The 23,066-nt window shown below is 41.9% G+C and overlaps 1 protein-coding gene across 4 annotated transcripts in view; it reads left to right on the forward strand.

Annotated features, from left to right (window-relative positions):
• The window catches only part of ASIC1 (acid sensing ion channel subunit 1), a 460,355-nt gene that overhangs the window by 308,820 nt on the left and 128,469 nt on the right, over nt 1-23,066 (forward strand). Inside the window, exon 1 of one of the 4 annotated variants that reach the window (XM_075337257.1) lies at nt 7,095-7,950. The exons of the other annotated variants lie outside the window; for them this stretch is intronic. Coding sequence (XP_075193372.1) covers nt 7,360-7,950 — 591 coding nt within the window. The 5' untranslated portion in view covers nt 7,095-7,359. Of the gene's footprint in view, nt 1-7,094; nt 7,951-23,066 lie in introns of those variants that run through there. 4 annotated transcript variants of the gene reach the window in all.

Consider the following 23,066-nt stretch of genomic DNA (forward strand, 5'->3'; position numbering starts at 1 on the left):
CTGCCTGGTACTTCCCGCCTCCAGAGCTGTGATCTCCTTGGTGGGCGGAGCCAACCGCCTGGCCCACCCCCTGGTGTGAATCATCAGCCTCTGGAGGAAGGCAACAAGGATTTCTGGTTAGCTGTGATGTGCCTACCTGGAGTGTGGGGTGTGGTGGTGTTGTGACCTGTGACCCCTGGCTTGCCCAGGGCGACACATATGCAAAGGATGTGGTTTTGTCGCCGCATCCGTTGCATAGGTTTTAGAGCCGGATTGGCCGGCTCTGCTAAAACCGGAGGTGTGAAAGCAGCCTAATCCAGCTTCCGCTTTAAGATTTCCATTGATGGAGAGGTCACCACCTCCCATTCCCTTTTTACTGAATGTGCCATGATCTGCTCTATGCTGTAGCATGAAGACATTTTTTTTCCTGCGGTTGTATATGGCAGTTGTTTGGAGTGTGTCCCATCACGTTACAATGAAGGTGTGAAGCTCTGCTGGAAAATAAAAAATCTGGAACTTTCAACTTAAAACCTTGATAATAAGATGCTGATTTTACATTTTCTACTGTTTTTTTCCTGGTTCTTAAAACTATGAAAAAGCCACAATGATTAGTTTTAGTCTGCAGCGTAACTGAAAAAGCAAAGCACTCATGAATTACATCCAATAACACTTATCGCCTGTTATGCTTTGTCATTGTATATGGGTTACATCCATCAATCAGCTTTTATGAAGTGTGAATAAAAGTCTTTAGTTTGCTGTTTACCAGAAGTATCAAGCAGTTTAATTTCCCTTTATTTCCTATGTATATCTTCCGCGATATACACAATTGTTATTCATTCTGCACAATGGACAGTTTCCGCTCATAGCTGCATGTACTAACAGATCAGCTTCTCTATTTCTAAATAATATTTTATCCATACACTTCAACAGAACAGTCCCTGCCTACTAGCAACATTCAAAAGCTATGACGAACATTGGCATTAGTGCGCAATACAAACAATTAGGAATTCTACCCGTTCCATTTTGGAAAATATTACATTGTGATATTACTGCGTTTTAAATCTATCTAGGCGTCTATCATCTGCTGACCTTGCCACCTGACGTCCAGAGCACATATCTATGCAGCCGGATCTGCAAGAAGGCGATAATCACCCCCTGCACTACCAGCAGATGCCCAGCAAATGTACTCTTGCAGGCTCTATTGGCTATGATTAAGAAATCCCTCATTGAAGGACTAAAAGTATTTCTTGATGTTAGAAATGAAATTATATCCTGTTATTGACCCCATTGTGGACAGCCCCTGAGGAACCTCCGTTTGATTGGAAGTCCTGGAGGGGAAACGCGTTGGGCGGAGAGCCGTGTTGTACGGCAGAGGACAGGCTATTGAGCTGATTCATTACAGATGATATATCCAGGATGAGGATGCATAGGAGCTTAGGCTGTGCCCTGGACTAGTCCCCCTATCTGAATGACTGTACTTTGTTTCTGCAGTGCCCAGTGTATATGTGCATGTGTGTATATGTGTTCACATGTATATACATATATAAATACTGGTGCATATAATAGAAGGATTTGGAAACTATATTTGTCAGTACCTTTGATCCATACGAATCATATTGTGAGTGGCATGTGTGTGAATCACCATACATTATGTAAGTCCCCTCACCTGAGCATAGCAGCACAAATCTATTTGCAGTGAAGGGACATTCAGGGCGAGTCTACGTTGAGTGGGGGCACCAAGGCGTTCACACTAGGGTGTCGACCTCCACAGACAGGTAGGAGGAAACTAGGGAATGAGCCCAGGGACCCACTCTTGAATTATAATCCATGCACCCAATTTTTAACTTGCACTTTTGTTTATAAATAATCATAAAATATTAATAAAAGTTTATACATTTTATGAGGGGCTCTTATGGTTTATACGGGTTTTAAATCTACTTTCTGAGCTCCAGCAACAGATATTGTGGGAAGTCTGGGAAGTCTATCCAAAAAAAGATCTATTTTTCTTGCTTAAAGTGTAAAGCGGGCTTTACACGCTACGATATTTCTAGCAATTGCTAGCGATATCGTATGCAAAAGCACCCGCCCCCGATGCGATATCGTGTGATCATTGCCGCAGCGAACATTATCGCTACGGCAGTGTCACACGCACTTACCTGGTCGGCGGCGTCGCTGTGACTGCCGAACAATCCCTCCCTCAAGGGGGAGGTGCGTTCAGCGTCACGGCGATGTCACCGCGACATCACTAAGCGGCCGGCCAATCAAAGCGGAGGTGCGGAGATGAGCGGGACGAACATCCCGTCCACCTCCTTCCTTCCTCATTGTGGGCAGGATGCAGGTAAGGTGAGGTTCCTCGCTCCTGCGGTGTCACACACAGTGATGTGTGCTGCCGCAGGAACGAGGAACAACATCTTTAAACAACCATTACCAATTTTTGGTTTAAGGACGACCTCTCCATGGTGAATGATTTTCACCACTTTGGAGGACGTTTAAGGTCGCTGGTAAGTGTTACACGCTGCAATACCGTTAATGACGCCGGATGTGCGTCACTAACGACGTGACCCCGACGATAAAACATTAACGATATTGTAGCGTGTAAAGCCCCCTTAAGTCTCACCCTTTCTTTTCAGAAATGTACAGCCCAAGCCTCCTGGTTTTCTGCTTGCTGGGTGGTGGCAGGCATTCCTGTGTGATTGACAGTTCAAACCAGCGATATTTTGATCTCCAGGCTCGTACTGAACACTTTACGGTTCTTATTTACAGTAAGTTGGGCGGGAGCAGCAGCGCTGAAACTGGCAAGGATGGCGAGATAAAAATGAGCTCCAACGATCCCGATTAGTGTCAGTGCAGTGCTTAAAAGTTCAATAGAAACAAGCTTGTAAGCACTGTGCACGTTCGAGCCTTTGCTGCTAGACCACTTCTAACCATAGCCAATGAGTTGTAAACAGAAATATATAAAAAATAAAAGTGTCGTTTTTAGGGTAATAGTGCAATAAGAGGTAAATTGAAACAATGTTTGTGTATTACTGGCGTCTCGGCACTCCCTGCTCTCCTCCTCCTGCAGGGATGCGCGATACTCATCACCGCAGTCTGCTCTCACATGTGTACTGGCGTCTTCTCGCTCCCCCTCGTGTATGCTCTCTACTTCCTCCTCCTGGGGCCTGTGTGCACAGCACATATCCTCTGGGATTGTTGTTTTCTTAAAGAGCCAGCTTGTCACTCCCAGGAAGTGCCTCTCCGCCTATGACTGAGAGGCACTGGGTACATAAAGCTCTCTCCCACTAGGGGAGGTGCCTGATCAACATTGTTGTATGCTGTGCCTTTTTATGGCGTACTATTTCCTTGCCTGTCCACCCCGACTGTGCCTCTAGCCTCAGCTACCTTGGTGGCCCTCGCTACATAAGAGGCTGTGCCTGTCCGCGAGGCTGTGCCTCCAGCCTCAGCTACCTCGGTGGCCCTCGCCACACCAGAGACTGTGCTTGTCCGGCCTGACCGTGCCTCCAGCCTCATCCACCCCGGTGGTCCTTGCCACTCCAGAGACTGTGCCTGTCCACCCCAGCTGTGCCTCCAGCCTCAGCTACCCCTGTGTTCCTTGCCACTCCAGAGTCTGTGTCTGTCTGCCCTTGCCGTGCCATCTGCCTCTGCCACTCCAATGAACCCTGTCTACTCCTGTGTCCACCTCTGTCCTGAGAGTCAGCTGCCACATTCCCGGGCTCTGCCCTGGGAATAGTACCTGCGTACGCCTTGCGGTGGGCGCTTAGTCAAGCCCTTCCACTAAAAGAGTAAGCCTGGTGTCCCCCAGTGATCCAGTGGGTCCACTTTTGGTCACCGTAGTACCATCCCCGATAGTGAGCGTGATAGCTTGCTTTTACAAGCATTTTCCAGTTCTTTTTTACAATGGAAATAACCCTTTAATGCCTTATCCTTCTTTGTGTTAAGCACATTTACCATCTTTGTACTGATTACATTCAGTACAGTAGTTCGGCACATGTGCTTCCAACTTTTTTCAGAACTAGGATCCATCTTCCCTGTTTCTGACTTTGAGTTTACGCTCCCTACCCTGCTCTCTTGCAAGCCTCCATTGGAATAACAGTCTGTGATTACTGCAGTTTGTATCATTTAGTAACTGTAATCTACAGTCTTTGGAAATGATGCCATTTGTTTGACAGATGCAAAAAAAAAGACAGAAAATGGAACAGAAGGAGGCATTACAAAGGAAAATGACAGCAATAGTTTTACATGGCAGATTGTATTTGTTAATAGAGATAATGTTGTTTTGCCAATGAATGTAGGCTTGGTTTACCAACACAGACATATTACTCAAACTTTACTGATATCTAGCATGCCCTCATAATGATTGTACTGCTTGGCGTCATCTTTAGCAGTTCACAGTAACCTTTAGTTTTAAGCATAAGAGAAGCATTGGGGAAGTGGCATTTCAATTCCCATCTGGGCCCTGTGAGGTAATAAGTACTAATCACTTCCCATAGTTTGAGGACATGCTACACATGTTGCATGGGGACCCTGACACAAGGAGGTTTTTGCAAGCATCGCCGACTGTCATAGTGGTGTCAAGATCTGGAGAAATTTCAGATTCTTGCACTCTGCCTGTGTTAACTTCTCTGATGTCTATGATCAACGAAGGGTAAATCGGACATCGTCTTACAGACCTGTAGTTCATAAGCAGGTAGCAAGAGTTAATCTCCTTTAGTCAAATGCTGTGGGAGAGCCAGTCATATTCACTTACCTCATATATATGCTGGCTGGACACTTGCATTAGTGCCAGCTATAGCTTTACTATACTAGACTGGAGAGGTGGATTTATCCAGGCTTAGTGGTGGTTGATATATTATATTATTGTTGTTTGCGGTTGTGCTGTTAAGGCCTCTTTCACACATCAGTTTTTTGCCATCAGGCACAATCCATCGGATTGCGGATAAAACAGATCCGGCGTCTAATCCGTTTTTTTCCCCATTGACTTGTATTAGGGTCGGATTGTGCCTCATGGCCTCACGAATTTCATCCGGCGTGCGCCGTATCTGGCCAAAATTGTCTGTGCGGCTGACGGAAGCAATGTCCAAATGAACGTTTTTTGGGACCGGAAGGCGACAGATTCGTCTCTCTCTCTCTCTCGCTCTCTCTCTCTTCCATAGCAAATAATCTTTGGCCTGAAGGGAAAAAATGAGGAGGATCTGTTGTTTTACTGGATCCATCAAATCAGTTTTGCCACAATCTGCGACGGATCGATCGCATCAGGCACAAACCAGATTGTGCCTGATGGCAAAAAACTGGTGTGTGAAAGTAGCCTTAGCCTTGTTGTCCTTTTTGTTGCTCCCTTACTTTACTTGCTTTTCTCTTTAGTTTCTTACTATTTATTCCTGTGAGTGTCCAGTGTGACTGAGTTTCTCTTATTCCTGTCTGTCAATAAACAGCTATGCCCAATGATTGGGACTTACAATTCGTTTATTAGATGATAGGGAATATAGCAAAAGTTATAAAATATAACTTTTCATTAATTTAAATAAAATCAATTTCAAGTGAACACCCTAAATACAAAAGTGTCAATGTGCTATACCTGTACGAGTAAACAATAAAGTGCATAAAAAAAGGGTTGGTCTCACCAGTCTGGTAGAATTCAGGAGAATGGCTACAATAACCGTCAGTCAGCGGAGCAAATGTTCCAAAGGGGAAGGGATTACTGAACAACCGTGTCGTGTCCCATGCAGTGCGTATAACTTCCGCCCTAACAAGGGCAGCACCCAGGTTTGGTACTGTCTAGCCCCAGGCATATAACCCTCTTGACGCATTTCCTCCTTATTTATATTGGATTCATTAGGGAACTGGGGATTAAATAAGAGGCTGCAGTGGCAAGTTTCCTTTGACAAATCTTCCCTGGGGGGAGGGTGGAACAGATTTCCTTTACTCAGAAGTATAGTAAGGCACTAGACTCCAGCATCTCCACCATGAGGAGTAATGGGGATAGACTAGGGCTCCCTAGTGTGAGGGGCAGTATAGGAACCCCTTATCCCTCGCTATCTCACAGTCACATTGTGACAGACCCATAACTATAAATTACATCTGTGCTCCAAAGTTTTCTTTTTTTTGTTTTAACTATTGGATAAGGCAGTCATAGCCTCAACTGAGACATGTTAAAAAAAACCTTGAATGTTAATCTGTATATAGTAGTTATGAAAAATGTCCCCCCCCCCCAAGTCCCTCCAATTTTATTCATGTTGTCTATGGGTCACTCTACTAAAAAAGTTTACCTATCATTAAAGAGGACCAGATGAATAATACGTTTGATGGATTTGTTTATTATTTTTCTAATTTCTGTGATTTTTTTTTTTATATTCTTTGGCAGACATAAGGAATTATATTTGTGACGTATCTGTCGATGCCTCCACAACTTTCTGTATCTCTTAGAAGTTAAGCGGCTGCAGTCCTTTTTTAAGCAGGCTGTCTTCCTGGCTCCTGGGACTTGTCTAGCCCCGAGTTTAGCTGACAAAATGGCTGTCAACACTTTTTCAAACCGCTTCTTTTATTTTCGAGAAGCTATAACTGCACTTCGACATATTCATATTTCCTTTGTCTTTCATTCATTCTATTATTTTAGATAATGCTATAGGGTTTTTTCGTGCATGCATCTACGCTGCTCAGATACTAGATAGATTTAGTCTTCCTAGCGCAGCAATAAAGCTGAGATTTGATCAGTCCCCTGGGCTTGTGTAAAATGACCTAAAGGACCTTCAGAACTTACGTTAAAAGCTGCCTGATAAAACAGGAGGAAGAATTCACTTGTCTTTAATATCTTTCCTCACCAGTAATACAACAAAATAAATGTTCTTTCCCAGAGAAGGCAATGACAATTCTGATGGGACTTGCCTAACATATGTCCCATTCTTTTGAAATCCTTTTGCCCTTATTTCTTCAAGCCCTATACAGCACCTCCCTTTCTACAGGCATCCTAATATATTATTGATGACTGCTCTCTTGGATCAGTATGCTGCCGCCTGCAGTGGCAGAGCGAGACTGGAACCACACAGTGTTAGCATAGAGTTGTATGTCTACCATCCCACCGCGGAGGAATATGAGTAATGCTCCTCCAGTCACTCCGGCATCTCAGATCATTTAAGATAACATGGAATAGAAACTGAAACTTCGATATGACTGATCAAGACTTCCAGTGGATCATACAACTAAATATTCTTGTATGGAGGGGGCGAGAAGTCTCTTTCCATGGAGAAGAGTGCTTAGTCTTACTTTTTCATGGGCGGAACCTATAAGCCAAGCAAGTTGGTATCCCGTCATCAATCTATAGAGTGATAATTTATTTCTTTTTAAAGGTCGGAGAAAGACTTCTTCCAAATTCAAACCTAAGCAATGCCAGTGCAGATTTTCTGCACATTTTCTGTGTCTACAGACAAAGGACATAAAAATAATAGAGACGATAACGTGGAATGTGAAAACATAGACATAACTGAGGAGGATGGCGAAGCCATGGATCCGGTTTCCTTTGCCAGCGGCTGCACTCTCCATGGACTGAATCACGTTGTCACTGAAGAACCTTGGGGAGTCCGGCGTCTATTCTGGGCTGGAGCCTTTTTAGTTTCCATCTTTCTGTTCCTATCTCAGGTCTGGGAGCGTGTGGCTTTTTATAGACTATATGCTCATTTCACCGCAGTCGATGAGATGGTGGCGAGCAAGATGGCCTTTCCAGCGATTACTTTTTGCAACTGCAATCGCTTCCGACCCTCTCAACTCTCTAGTTCTGACATATCATACCTATCTCCTCTGATAGGAAACCCAAATGGCGATGGGGATTCGAAACTGGTTTCTGAACCATCTCAGGAAACTGGGGCTGGTACACCTGATATGTACTCGATCATTGATCGCTCTTCACACCAGCTTGGTGAAATGATGTTAGAGTGCAAATATCAAGGAAGGGATTGTGATGCTGATGATTTTATCACGGTAAGATGATACATAATACCCAATGGGCAAAATTAGTGTTGAGAAGCAAAGTGCAAAACAATGAGGCTTGTGTCTTATTAGCAGGACTAGCAGACCATGTAATGTGTGTGTTTGTATCCTGACTTTTCCCTAAGAGATGTTAGTGGGGGAAAGGGGCATGTTGAATTTCAACATTCCCAATGCTATGTTCTCATGTGAGATAAGCTTCTGTCAGGGGAATCTGGCTGAATCCTATCCCTTCTCCATATGGAGAACACTTCCATGCTTAAATAAGCCGCGCCTGCATGTGTATGGAGAAATCGGAAAAAAACAGAAAGTTATCTAAGGTGAAACTTGGAACTATAAATGTGCAGTATATCTAAATCCCTGGAGCGGAGCTGTGGGTTTGACGTTACATTAGATTCACATTTGGAATCCTTGGTTGTAAAGAAGCAATATCTCAGTTTTGTGTTGTTACCTGTCTATCACAGCAGCACTTTAAATATTAAAGATTTTTTTTGTGTGAAGATATTTCTACCAATAGGCAATATCAGATAATAATACCGCAGGGTGTGCAGGAGACCTAGCTTAACAAAATATCAACAAGGGACAAGAACTGATAGAGTGAGCAAGATGAAAGTCCTCATTTTAGGATTTATTTTCATGAAACATTTATTTATCCTCTGATATATTCATGGGAGAATATCATTATGGGAAGCTCTGAGACTCTGCTTTTATTAGCCTGTGCTAACAGTATGGGGTTTCGCACTTTCAGTACATGGAATGGAAGTAATCTAATTAACTGTTGTATTATAAATGGGGACGCTTCCACATTAGACTCAGTTGTGCACCAGGACATTATTACACAAATAACCATTCTAAGGTAGAATGCAAAGGATGTCGCAGCAGGATGACTATAACCTGATGGTTGATGTCACTGTTAAATTGTTAAATTATATAGTTATTGCACAGCTATCTATTTTTCTCACATATATATATATATATATATATATATATATATATATATATATATATATATACAGTTATGGCCGAACGTTGACCACCATTACAACTGTTCAGGAAAATGAAATATTTCTCCATGAAAATGATTGCGTTTTGTGTCATACACTTGTTTATTTCCTTTGTGTGTATTGGAGCAACGCAAAAAAATAAAAAGAGAAAAAAGGCAAATTTGATATAAATTTACACAAATCTACAAAGATGGGCAGGACAAAATTGTTGGCACGTTCAACTTAATATTCGGAATAGATAACTGCAATCAATCGCTAATATAACCATCAACAAGCTTCTTACACCTCTCACCTGGAATTTTGGACTCCTCGTTTGCAAACTGCTCCAGATCTCTCATACTTGAAGGGTGCATTCTCCAAATAGCAATTTTAAGATCTGTTCACAGATTTTTAATGGGATTTAGATCTGGAATCATTGCTGGCTACTTCAGAACTCTCCAGAGCTTTGTTTCCATCCATTTCTAGGGGCTTCTTGAAGTATAGTTGGGGTCATTGTCCTGCTGGAAGACCCATGACCTAGGATGCAAACTCAGCTTTCTGACACTGGCTACTAAATTACGAAACAAAATCCTTTGGTAATCTTCAGATTTCATTATGCCTTAGGCCTCTTTCACACGTGCGTGCCTCTGGTACGTGTTTGGCAGTTTTCTCACGTTTTGACACATGTAAGTATTTTCGCACAGATCGTGTGTCCGTTCCGTACTTACGTGTGTCCGTGTGTTTCTCACGCCGACATGTCCGTTTTCTCTCTGGCATTACGGGTGTCACACGGAACGCAAATGTGTCACACGTAATGCAAACGGACCACATGGATGTGTTCTGTGTGACACGCACCGGAGAAAAGACATGTATCTGTGAGAAAAAAAACCCAAAACTTTACTCACCTTCTCCAGCCCTGCAGTCTCTGCCGCTGCTGTCACTTGCTGCCGACCGCCGCTCATTTTGCTAATTGAATATTCACGTCACTGCGGCCGGAAGCAGCAGCAGCAGCAGGGAGTCGGCAGGACCGGAGACCAAAGTTCAGCACCACGGACAGCAAAGCCAGGGACAGGTGAGCAGAAAGTTCCCGTTCTCCGTGTGTTATCACGTATAACTCACGGAGAACACATGTAGCCCATAAAACGGCTCAGAGAGGGCAAAACGCACCTCTGACGCGTCCGTGAAAAACGTGCATGTTTTTTCACGAACGTGTGCAAGAGGCCTTACACACAGTCAAGGCACCCAGTGCCAGGGGCAGCAAAATAACTTCAAAACATCTTTGAATTTCCACCATATTTGAATGTAGGTACTGTGTTCTTTTCTTTGTAGGCCTCATTCAGTTTTCAGTAAACAAAAGACTGATGAGCTTTATCAAAAAGCTCTATCTTGGTCTCATCTGTCCACAAAACACTTTCCCAGAAGGATTTTAGCTTACTAACGTACATTTTGTCAAACTGCTGTCTGGCTTTTTTATGTCTTTGTGTCAGCAGGGAGTTCGTCCTGGGTCTCCTGCCATAGCGTTTCCTTTCATTCCAATGTCGACGGATAGTTCACGCTGACACTGGTGTACCATGAGTCTGCAGGATATATTGAATTTCTTTGAAACTTGATTGGGGCTGCTTATCCACCATCTGAACTATCCTGCGCTACAACCTATAATCAATTTGTCTCTGCCGTCCACGTCCAGGGAGATTGCAATGGGTTGTAAACTTCTTGATTATGTTGCGCACCATGGACAAAGAATCATCAAGATCTCTGGAGATGGACTTCCAACTTTAACATTGTTGATCTATTTCAACAATTTTGGTTCTCAAGTCCTCAGACAGGTCTCTTCTCCTCTTTCTTTCTCCATACTAAGCGTGGCATACACAGACACACAATGCAAGATTAAGTCAACTTCTCCCCTTTTTATCTGGTTTTAGGTGTAATTTTCATATTGCCCACACCTGTTACTTGACACAGTTGAGATTCAACTAGCATCACATGCTTGAAACAAAGTTGTTTACCCACAGTTTTGGAAAGGTGCCAACAATTTTGACCTGCCCATTTTGTGGTTTTGTGTGAAATTATATTCCATTTGCCTTTTTTTCTCTTTTTGTAATGTTCTAATACACACAAAGGGAAGAAACATGTGTAATTGCAATTATTTTCATGGAGAAATGCTTCATTTTTTTGGAGCAATTTCAAAAGTTCCAACACTTTCGACCATGACTATACATACAGTATATGAACCTTTAAACCATAATGCGCTGGCGCTTTCCCAAATCGTGTATGAACTTATAGTGTCAATCTGTAGCATATAATTTTGTGCCCACATACTAGTGCTATATGTTGGCAAAATTACACTTTCTCAAATAGCAATCATCTACATTGCTAAAACCACCATACATTGCAAAAATAATATACCACACAGTAGCAGTAATACCACCCTACAGTGTTCAAATAATGCATCGTATATTAACCAGATAATAGTTCCACACATAATGTAATTTAATAACACTGCTTTAAGATAATATTTCCCAGTTTGTAAGACACACTTTTTTCCCCCCAAAACTGGGGGAAAAATGGGGGTGCATCTTACAAACTGCATATGGCTTACTGGGCCATCAGTGGTAGTGCAGGGTCGGCGATACAGCGGGCTGAAGGGGTATCACGGTGTCAGGCGACATTGATCTGCTGGGGGGCTCGGCAGAGTCGCTGTCATGCTCAAGATGGTCAGTGTGTGGCAGCAGACGGTCAGCAATACTGCATACTTGTGGGGTGTCGTGGCGGCGGGCGCCATTGATCTGTGGGCTGCTTTGAATCACGTACAGTTGACGAGATGGACTTCAAGAAAATGGCTGCGGAGGCGGCTCGCACGATAGGACTCCACGGCCATTTTCTTGTAGTCCATTGCATCAATCTGCACACACGCCGCCTCCGTAGACATTTTCTTGAAGTCCACCGATGATTCATTGGAGCCCGCAGTCCGCCAGCAGATTAATAGTGCTCGCTGCTGCGACACCACACGAGCCCACAGTATCGCTGACCCTCCACTGCCACACACTGACCCTCTTGAGTATCTCCTCCAAGCCCATTAAGCGGATCAATGGTGCCCGCTGCAGTGACACCCCATGAGCTCGCAGTATTGCCGACCCTGCCTCCTGTGACCTCCTGAGCCGCTCCACTACCGCCGCCCGCTCCCCCCTGGTGAGTTAATATAAGAGGCACTAGGATTATAAGACAGACCCTCACTTTAACAGTAAAAATTATTTTCCTCATATTTTCCTCCTTCAATTTTGGGGTATGTCTTATAATCCGATGCATCTTATAAAGCTAAAAATACAGTATATAATACTGGTATATAATTAGGGACTATATCTGTCACAAGCTTCAGTTGACAGATGCACAGGATGCCTAATGCTCCATACAAATAAGAGCAAAGTCATCAAAACTTACCCGTATTCAGCGAGAACAGTCAACCAATGGCCAACCAACCAACTACTGTGTATGGAACTTCCCGACTTTACCATGGCAGATGATGTTGACTGAGGGAGATAAGGATTGGGTAGTATGAACAAAAAACCCAAAGCCTTTTGTTCCGACACAAGTGCCTGTCAGTGACTTTCTTTCCTCTCACTATTGAAGACACATGAATAGTGAACAGCTGACAGCTGTGGACATCGGCCCCAATCAGTTTTGGAACCGATCAGGGCTGACTAATCCCTTAAATACCACTGTCAATCACCGACAGTGGTATCTAAGTGGTTAAAAGTCAGTTAAAAGACCCCCTTTATCAGGATCGTCTTCCCTTGATCGTATTTGTGTATGTCAATTGTTGATGCACCGCCCAGAGGCTCGGCCGGCTGCCGAGCCGCTCGGATCCGTGCTCATCGGTGGGTGGCTCGAGCTCTTCACGGACCCGGGGGTCACATCGCTCTGAAAGGGGGGTTAGCGCTACACGTAGGGACTTCGGTCAGGAGGTCCACGGCCGGAGCCGCGGTTGTTTGTAGGGGATTTAAGTTCGTGATGCCACCAACGGGTTGTGGTGAATGGTTGGACACCACTATTGCCGTTGACTAGGCTCCCGGGGATGGTGTTGCGCAGCTTGGTGTTGACCCCCTCCATGGGTAGGGGGAATGATGGTCCCGGGGCCCGAGGGAGGTGCTGAGGTGAGGGGATGGATGCGTGCTGGGGTGTCGGTGTGGTGCGTCGCGGTGTCGGCCCGAAGGCACTGTTGTACTCACTATGACAAACACCCTGGAGTCTCTGTTAAACCAAACAAGATGGTGAACGGTGCCCGCAGCCGGCTGCAGTTTTCCCCTTAACATGTTGGTGGTTTCCGCCTTTCTCCTGCACCTCACTTATGTAGAAATCACAACTCCTATGCCTGAGCAACGGTAGTCCGCTCCCCGGCTTGATATGTGTCGGGAGAGCCCTCTTTGCTCGCTGACGCTGGCCCCTTGGGTCTCTATGCGCACACCTTAAAAATGGAATAAAGATTTACCGGATGAAAAAAATCACAGTTGGTGCGGTCGTATTCTTCTTCTTGGTCATTCTTCAGTCGGGTCTTATGTGGGAAAGGTCCTAAAGTCCAGTCCTCAATCAGTTGATTTGACTTAGCCCACCCGGTTGTTTCTAGGCCTTGTACTGGGTCTGAGTACCCCTCCTGGTGCTCCAGTTTCCAATCAGTTCCCCGATTTGGTACCGGCGGGCCACCGCCCGTCCCCGGTTCCTACGGTTCCACCGGCTGTAATCCCAGCTCCTGCAGGCGGCCACCACCGTCTGCCTCCTTGCCAGAGGTGACTGGGCTCCAACCCAGACACCTGGTGTAGACTATGGCAGACCTAGGCACAGATCTGCCCTTGAACTTCACTCCACTCCACTTCACTGTGAAGACTAGACTAGACTACTGTTTTTCCCGCCTCGGGTCCTGTGAACTCCTCGGTGGGTGGAGCCAACCGCCTGGCTCTGCTTCTCTGGTGTGAACATCAAACCCGGAGGGGGGTGGCAAGGGTTTTGTAGTTTGGCTGCTGTCACCTTACTAAGGGGGGGGGGAGCCTTGTGTTGTGTTTATGGGACTACCTGTGACAACCTGGCTAGCCCAGGGCGTCACATTGACATGGTACCCTGAGATCATCTGATGACTAGGATATGGTGGCCTGTTAGATCTTGCTATAGGAAGGGTGTAACGGGCATAGTCAGTGAGATACTGACAGACCAGCACTGCGGGACACAAGAAAAGTAGTGCATGAGACCAGTGATCAGAGTAAAAAATATTCACGTCCCATAGTGGGACTAAGTGAAAAAATAAAATAGTTAAATATAACGTAAAAAAATGAAAAACAAAAAACACCATACACACACACAAAAAATGCGCACACAAATTACAAAAACCATTTTGCCACAAAATTGCAGCCTTTGTGTTAAAATAAAAACAAACAAATAAAACATACACATAATTAGCCTTGCCTTGTCCACAAAAGACCTGATCTATAAAACTGTCACATTATTTATTCCATATGCTGAACACTATAAAAGAAAATTAAAAAACACCCTCAAAATGTCGCTATTTTATCATACTACTGACACATAAAAAAATAGAACAAAAAGCAAATCAAATAGTTATGTAAAAAAAAAGATTGTATAAGTGAAAACAAGAAACCGTCAGTAAGTCATAGTAATATGGATCATTTGGCAAAAAAAAAAGTGATAACTTTCAGAATATGGCGATACAAATACAAATTAATTTTTGTAAAATATTGCTTTTAGTGAAAAAATAGCAAAGCTATATAAATCTGGTATCAATATAACTGTACTGACCCAAAGAATAAATTGGTCTTATCATGTTTATCGCACAGTGAACTGCACAAAAATGAAAAGTAAAAACAAGAACTAACTTGCTGGTTTTTATTCTGCATCTGAAAAATCTGAATAAAAAGCGAAAAATGTTGTATATCACAAAATGGTAGCAAAAAAGTCTCCAATAAGGCTTCATACACTTCTATTTGCCAAAAAATAAAAAAGTGACAGCTCTTAGTATATGGCGACAAAAAAACTATTTATTAAAAAAAATTTAAAAAAGCGATTTTACTGTGTGGTAGAAGCAAAACATAAAAAAAAAAAATGCCGTAAATATGGTATCACACCGATCCGAAAAATAAATCCGTCCTATCACTAATGCAGCACGATGAACTGCGCTAAAATAAAAATAAGAACTTTTCTTGCTTGGCCTAAGACACATGGCATGAAAATGGGACTGAGTGGCATGCGATAAAACATCGCATTCCACTCGGACCAATATTAGCCTGTGTGTCAGCACCCATGAGCGATTATTTTCTCGGCCCCAATCGGACCGAGAAAACAATGCGAGACTCTTTCTCTCGCACCCATTCAAGTCAATGGGGCGAGAGAAAGATCGCACTGCACTCACAGTACACCGGTGTACCGTGAGTGCAGGGCGAGAATGGCAATAGCCAGCAACGGAGGAGAGAGGGAGATAAATCCCTCCCTCCCCTCCTGAGTGCCGGCCCGCCCCTCCTCAGTGCCGGCCCACCCCCCACAGCTGAGGTCCGATCGCATGGTTGGACCTCAGTCGCAGTGACCCTCGCATGACACTCTGCTCCTGCTGTGCTGCCAGTGTGAGCCGAGTGTCATGCGAGGATCGCATTAGTCCCCGTGTGGCCCCGGCCTTCTGCTCTCTATGTGATTCATTCTACATCCCAAAAATCAGAAAAAGGCTCAATTCAGATTTATCCTCTCCGCTCAGGAGTCAGCACTTATATCAGAGTTTCCATGTAAATCCCAAAAAACATGATTCAGAAAAAAAACCAGTTGGAACCACTCACTATGATAAGGCAGATGGAGAAACTTTGGACTCCATCTGGTCTCTGTTTTAGGGTTTTTTTTAGCACACAAGTATGGACAGACACATTTCTGTGAACACCTAAATAGATGAACACCACCGGAACAGGAGCCAAACGGAGTCCAAAGTGTCTCCATCTGCCTCATTATAGTGAGTGAGTTCTGTCCGGGGTTTCCTCTTACTAGCATTTTTTGGGTGATTTACATAGCACCCCGTTGTAAGTGCTCAGCAAAGAACACAAGAATGTGATCCCAGCCTTATACTGAAAGAGATCAAAATATATTATGTACCCTAAAATTCTACAAACAAAATCCTAACTTCTCCAGGACAAAAAAAAATTCCCCACTCAGGTCCATCATCTGTCGCTGGAAATATAGGGGGTTCCAAAGTTACTGGTAGAACCAAGATTCTGGAAAAGTGACAGCTCCCACCCCCCAAATAAAATGCAGTGAAATCTGCACTACCAAATCCAAATTTTCCCCTCTTTTTGAGCCCCCTGTGTCTAAACTGCAGTAAGTGGCCACCTGTGTAGCATTATTGTAGTGGGGAGAGCCCACTTAATTTACGGTGTGCGTGTCACCAGAAGCACAAGTTGGGCACAATGTATGGGGTACTATAATACATGGGGGCATAATATATGAGCACTAAAAGGGCATATTTGCAATTCTGGATGTATCAAAATAGTCACTGCAGCCATAGATGAATTCACTGAGAGGTGCGATTTGTACAATGGGTGTTTGCGGGGGTTTCTGCTTTTTTGGCACTGCAGGGGCTTTGTAAATGCAACACCATGTCCAAATTTGTGTTCAAAAAATTAAATAGCCCTCTTTACTATTCCGAGTTTTGCAAGTGGCCAAACATTAGTTTTTGACCAAATATGGGGTATCACTGTGTTCGGGAGAAAATGCATTACAAATTATGGGGTTAATTTTCACCTATTACCCCTCATGTAAATGATAAATTTGAGGCTAAAACAATATTTTAGTGAAAAATTTTTTTTTTTTGTTTTCACATCTAAGTGTTATAAAGTTTTGTGAATCACCTGTAGGTTAAAAATTCTCAGTACACCCCTAAATGAAATCCTTGAGGGGTCTAGTTTCCAAAATGGGGTCACTTGTGGGAGTTTCTGCTGTTTTCTCATGTAAGGGGCTCTGGAAATGCAACAAGTACTTGCAATCTATTCCAGGCAAATTTATGCTCCAGAAATCAAATAGCACTCCAACTTTTCCGAGCCCTGCCATGTAGCCAAATAGCGGTTTTTGACCGCATATAAGGTATCATCGTGTTCGGAAGAAATTGCCTAATAAATTACGGGATCCGTTTTCTCCTATCATTTATTGTGAGAATTACAAATTTGGGGCTAAAACAATATGTTAGTGGGAAAAAAAACTTAATTTTCGTTTTTTTGTATCCACATTTTAAAAAGGTCTATGAAGCCTCTATGGCTCAACACACCCCTAAATGAATTCTTCCTTGAGTTTTAAAAATAGTGTGAGTCATGTGGGTGGCCTCTGCTATTTCACTAGATTTGTTCCAAAATTCAACTGGTGCTCCTTTTCTTCCAAGCCTGACCGTTTGTCCAAACAGAGGTTTCAGAGCACATGTAGGGTATCAGCGTGCTCAGAAGTATCTGGGTCAAAAATTGTGGGTTCCATTTTTACATGCCATTCCTTGTAAAAGTGAAAAAGTGGGGCTAAAGCAATATTTTAGAGGAGATATTATTTTTTTTTATTCTTTTTGTATTAATTTCTATGTAGCACCTGAAGGGTTAAAAACTTCCAGAGAGCAATTTTTAAGTATTTGAGGAGTGCAGTTTTTAAAATTTTATCAATTTTGGGCACTTTCCAATATATAGGCCTCTCAAAGACAATTTAAATCTGCGTTTTGTAAATTTCTTGAAAAAAATTAGAATTTGCTGCTAAACGTTTAACCCTTCTAACATCCTAACAAAATAAAATTAGATTTGATAAATGATGCAGACAAAAAGTAGATATATGAGACATTTTATTTATTAATTATTTTGTACAACATGACTAACTGGTGTAAGGATATAAAAATTAAAAGTATGAAAACTGCAAAGTCTCTAATTTTTTGCCAAAATTCTGATATTTTCACAAATAAACACAATAAATATCGACCTAAAGTTACCACTAACACAAAGTACAATGTGTCACAAAAAAACAATCTGAGAATCACTAGGATTGATTGATTGATTGATTGATTGATTGATTGATTGATAGATTGATTGAAGCATTCTGGAGTTATTACCATGTAAAATAACCCTGGTCAGATTTCAAAAATTTGGTCTGGTCATTAAGGTCAAAATTGGCTCGGTCACTAAGGGGTTAAAGGTGGAGAAAGTTCTGAAATGATTTTTCTTGGTATCATTTGTTTACATTAGAAAAACTGGCATTCTTACAGGGGTGACTAGTTGACTCTTCTATATCCTCCGTCTATATGTATTGTGTATTAAGTAATATTAATATTAAGTAATATTAGGTTAGGCCCAGAAATATTTTTAGTTAAAATGAAACAACTGAGATGCAATTGAGGTGTAGACTTTCAGGTTTAATTAAAGGGGTTGAAATAAATATATTGTAGACCTTTTGGGAATTACAACCATTTTTCTATGAAACCTCCTTATTTCAGGGGCTCAAAACTAATTAGGCAAAGTAACTTTACCATAAATAAAATGTTTTTAATTCATAGTATCATAGTATCATAGCATCATAGTTTTTAAGGTTGAAGGGAGACTCTAAGTCCATCTAGTTCAACCCCTAGCCTAACATGTTGATCCAGAGGAAGGCAAAAAAAAACAAACAATGTGGAAAACAAGCTCCAACAATTCTTCGTAGAGACTCCTTTGCACGCAATGACTGCCTGAAGTCTGGAAGCCATGGACATCACCAAATGCTGGGTTTTCTCCTTTGTGATGCTTTGCCGGCCTTTACTGCAGCTGACTTCAGTTGTTGCCTGTTTTACGTTTTGTCTTAAGCATGTGAAATACAGCTTGATGGGGTTGAGATCTGGTGATTGACCCGGGCATTGCAGAGTATTCCACTTCTTTGCCGTAAAAAGTCTCCTGGATTGCTTTAGCAGTATATTTTGGGTCATTGTCCATCTGTACTGTGAAGCGCCATCCAATCAACCTTTCTGCATTTGGTTGAATCTGAGCGGAAAGTATCACCCTGTAAGCTAAATTCTAGATAGTTTATGATATAAGTGGAGCCCCTGCTGGTGGCTATCCCCTTTAGTCCAACAAGAAAGGGTTAAATGTCCTTTAAAAGTTTCCCATCAAAAAAATTTTTTTAAAGGTTTTTTTGTATTTTTGTTTTTTTGTTGTTTTTTTTTTTTTAAATAGAAAAAAAAGGAAAGATTCAAAAAAAACCAAAACTTTTCCTTTGATGATCCAAGATTATAAATAGACTTATTGGATATATGTATATAAATATATTTTCTTATTATTTTTTTTTTAGAATTTAATATATATTTTAATTTTAATCCCAGTCAAATCGAGGGTGTTTTCCATAATCTAGCTGCAAACTGTAGTTGCATAGGTCCAATAGCGCTGGTATTTATCTTTACAGATATACATTTTTCTTCTGTCTTTAGTCACATCATCAATAAACACTGTGGCCCAGTGCCATTGGAATCCATGCATGCCCAGCCATCACACTGCCTCCACCATGTTTTACAAAGAAATTGATGTTCTGTGGATCATGAGCCGTTCCAAGCCTTCTCCATACTTTCTTTGTCCCATCAATCTGGTATAGGTTGATTTTAGTTTCATCTTTCCAAAGAATGTTTTGTCACAATTGGGCTGGCTTCTTTAGATATTCTTTTGGCAAAGTCTAATTTGATTTTTCTATCGTGAATGCTGATTAATGGCTTGCACCTTGTGGTGAACCCTCTGTGTTTGCTCTCATGAAGACTTAGATACTGAAACAACGACTTCCTGGTGAGTGTTTTTCACTTGAGTGGATATTGTCAAAATGTTTTTCTTCACCATGGAAAGGATCATCCACCACTGTTGTGTTCCGTGGAGGTCCAGACCTTCTTGAGTTCCCAAGCTCACCAGTGCGCTCTCTTTTTTGTGGGCAGGGGTCAAAATATACTAGACTGTTGATTTGACCACACCTAACATTTCTGCTAGCTCTCTGATGGATTTCTTTAGCCTAATGATAGTCTGTTTCTCTTCCACTGAGAGCTACTTTGCTTACATGGTGTGAGTTAGGGTTACCTCCAGACCTTTTACCTGTTTAATTGATGATGTTGTAATGAGGGAGTCCATGAAGCCCATTAAATTGCTTTTGAGATTGTCTAATGACTTATGGTTCCTTGAAAAAGAGGCAGCTACATAAAAACGAGCTGTACTTCTTATACCCATACTCCAATTGGGATGTGAATGCCCTAAAATTAAAGCTGAGGGTCTACACTTTAATCCCATATTGATTATATAACTGTATCTTGAAAATGTTCTGGTAAAATGACAAAACTTGTCATTGTCTACATATTACTGGACTTAACTGTGTGATTGATATATATATATATATATATATTATATATTTGTGTGTGTGCATTTGTGTGTATATAGATAAATAGAGATCTAAGGGATAACTTTTCTCATTGTGGAGAATGACATGCCTGACATGCAAATGTAAGGAGGCTTATAAGCCATGTAATGCTCCACTGGGAAATTAAATATTCAAATTACCTCTTCAGATAAAAATGGTGTCTTGAACTCTATTGGAAGTAGCAATCTTATAAGTCAATATCAACCCATTAACGAGCCTTGCCATATGACCTAGGATAAAAGCCAAACTAGAATCTCGATTTGCATACTTTTAGGATTCCTACTTCCAATAGGTGGCACTAAAGTTCAAGTCCTCAACCTCTCTGAAGAGGCAATTTGCATATATAGATATACTTTTTATGCTTCAGCTTGAATATTTTAAGTATGATGGAATTAGTTGAAACATTTATAAGAGTTTATGAAATTACTTGAGAAATGTGAAAGCCTGACCTCCTCCATCCCCACACAAGTACAAGTGTCATGTACTTTTAAGTATTGCGTATCTCATTATATGAAAGTGTTTAATGAGTCAGAGCCTCTGGGGAAATCACTTTTAATATTAGATCGAAGCAGAAAAGTACAAATTATGAAATCTATGATTTAGGCTGATTAAGGCATAGGGGTGCTTCAGGGATCACATGTACCTAAAGTCTTTTCAGTTTACACTTATAAATAAATATTAAAAGATAATTAATTAACATCAGGATATTATGATATATGTGTATTTATGTATTATAAAACATCAGGAACCCTATTATATGTTTTTCCTGAAGATTTTTCAGTGTAGAGAAGTGCAAATAGGAAGGAAAGGTTCCAAAATGAGTCAAGTTTGAAATATGTACTCAGTAAAAAGTATATACTGGTACGTAGGATAAGGGAAAGATATTGAAGGGAAGGACGCAAGCTGAGGGAGTTAGAGATTAGAGCTTGGTTAAGAGATCTACATATAATTTTCAGTTTCTAGAAAAAAATAATTCACATAAAATGGAAGAAAAGGCAGATTTTATTCGAGAATTCCTTAGTCTTCCTAGGCCAATTTTCTTATGTGTTTAGTTTGTGTCCTCTAAACTGCTGGCATCTGCACTACAGAGGACGTTGCATTCGTAGGCATGTTCCAATCAGTATAATTAAAAGACTTTTACAAACAAAGGTGCCAAGTGTAATAAAAACAGGCCTGATATCCTCCCATTCTCGTGATTAATAGAAAGTCAAATGAGGATAAGACAAGAAGGCATTTTTCTCTGCCTCCGCTGTATATCTCCCACTTGTCAACTTTATAAGGCTGACATCAGAACTATGCCTTTTTTTGAAGGCCAACTATCGATGCCTATTCTCTTCCCATATTTTGCCCTTCCATTTCCTGCCTCGCCAAGACTCTGGGACTCAAGAAACTTCTGGAATTGATAAATTTTATGAAGTTGCAACAATGATAGGTAGAAATTCTTACTTTTCCTTGAATCCCAGAGTCTTCTGGTTTTCAATGAGCCTCCCAGACTTTCTGGCTGAGTTGGCAATTTTGATTGACCTCTCTGTCTATCTGTCTGACTATCCATCTGCATGTCTTTTTTATATTTCTTATTTTTTCTTTTTGCCACTTTTCCCAATTCTCGGAGTTAGACAATAGGCAAGTGAGATTAATAGAAATATAATAATAGTAAGGTCTTGTGTCCACGTTGCTTATTTCATGTATTTTTCCTTGCTTCTTTTAATCAATAAAAGCAAGGAAAAAGTATCCCAGCAAAGTTTATGAGAATCGTGACTTGTTGTGCCCAAGTTGCTTCTTTTTTTCCTTTAAGTTTTTCGTACTGAAAAAAGAAGCAGCATGGCAATTGTTTCTGCTTTTTTCACCAATTGATTTCAATGGAATCAGTTACAAACACAGGAAAAAAACAGATAGGTAGAACACGTTGCTTTTTTGTGCATTTTTATGTGCTTTTTTTATGTCACTGGGGTTCCTGCAGCCATTTCCTCATCTCGCGGTCTTTACCCTAAGACCTTGCTGCAGGGAAGTCCTGTGACATCACTAGGTGAATCGCGTTCTTTCTGCCGCATTACCGGGGTTTCCTGCAGATCTGCTGGCATGAACTCTGTTCACCTTGTGATGTCACCGGGGTTCCCTGCACATAGGCCTCGCGGTCTTTATCTCGGGACTTTGCTGCAGGAAACTCAAGTGACATAGGTGCCCTTGTCTGTGAGGCGATCCGTGCCTCAGTAACCCAGGGTTGTCATGGTGATGACCCAGGGTTACCATGGTAGCAAATGGGTCCCTGTGATCCCATTACAGGGACCCGATTGCCAGTGAGAGGTAAGCGATTCCTCTTCCTGTCTCCTGAATTCTACAATTGCACTGATCGCAGCATTCAGGGGGGTTAAACTGCCAGGAACGGTGCGGGCAGCTCCGAGCAGAGAGATCCGAGTCCCGTCTGTAAGATCAGGTGGTAGCCCGGCAGTGACCGCGGGGGTGCAGTACCTGAACCCCTGCAGTTACCATGACTAAAAAATGCAAAAAAAGCATGTGAAAAAACATGTAAATGTATAAAAAAGGTGCATTTTTTTCAACTGCTTTTTTTCCTATCAACACATGTGGTTTTTTGTGCAGAGTTTCTGCACAGAAAAACGCAACGTGGGCACATAGCCTAAATGAACATTTTTCAGTGCTTGTTCAATAATATTAAATGTATTCCAAGCTTCTGATGCGTGATCTAATTAA

This window comes from Anomaloglossus baeobatrachus, chromosome 2 (assembly GCF_048569485.1).
Source record: "Anomaloglossus baeobatrachus isolate aAnoBae1 chromosome 2, aAnoBae1.hap1, whole genome shotgun sequence".
Classification (NCBI taxonomy): domain Eukaryota; kingdom Metazoa; phylum Chordata; class Amphibia; order Anura; family Aromobatidae; genus Anomaloglossus; species Anomaloglossus baeobatrachus.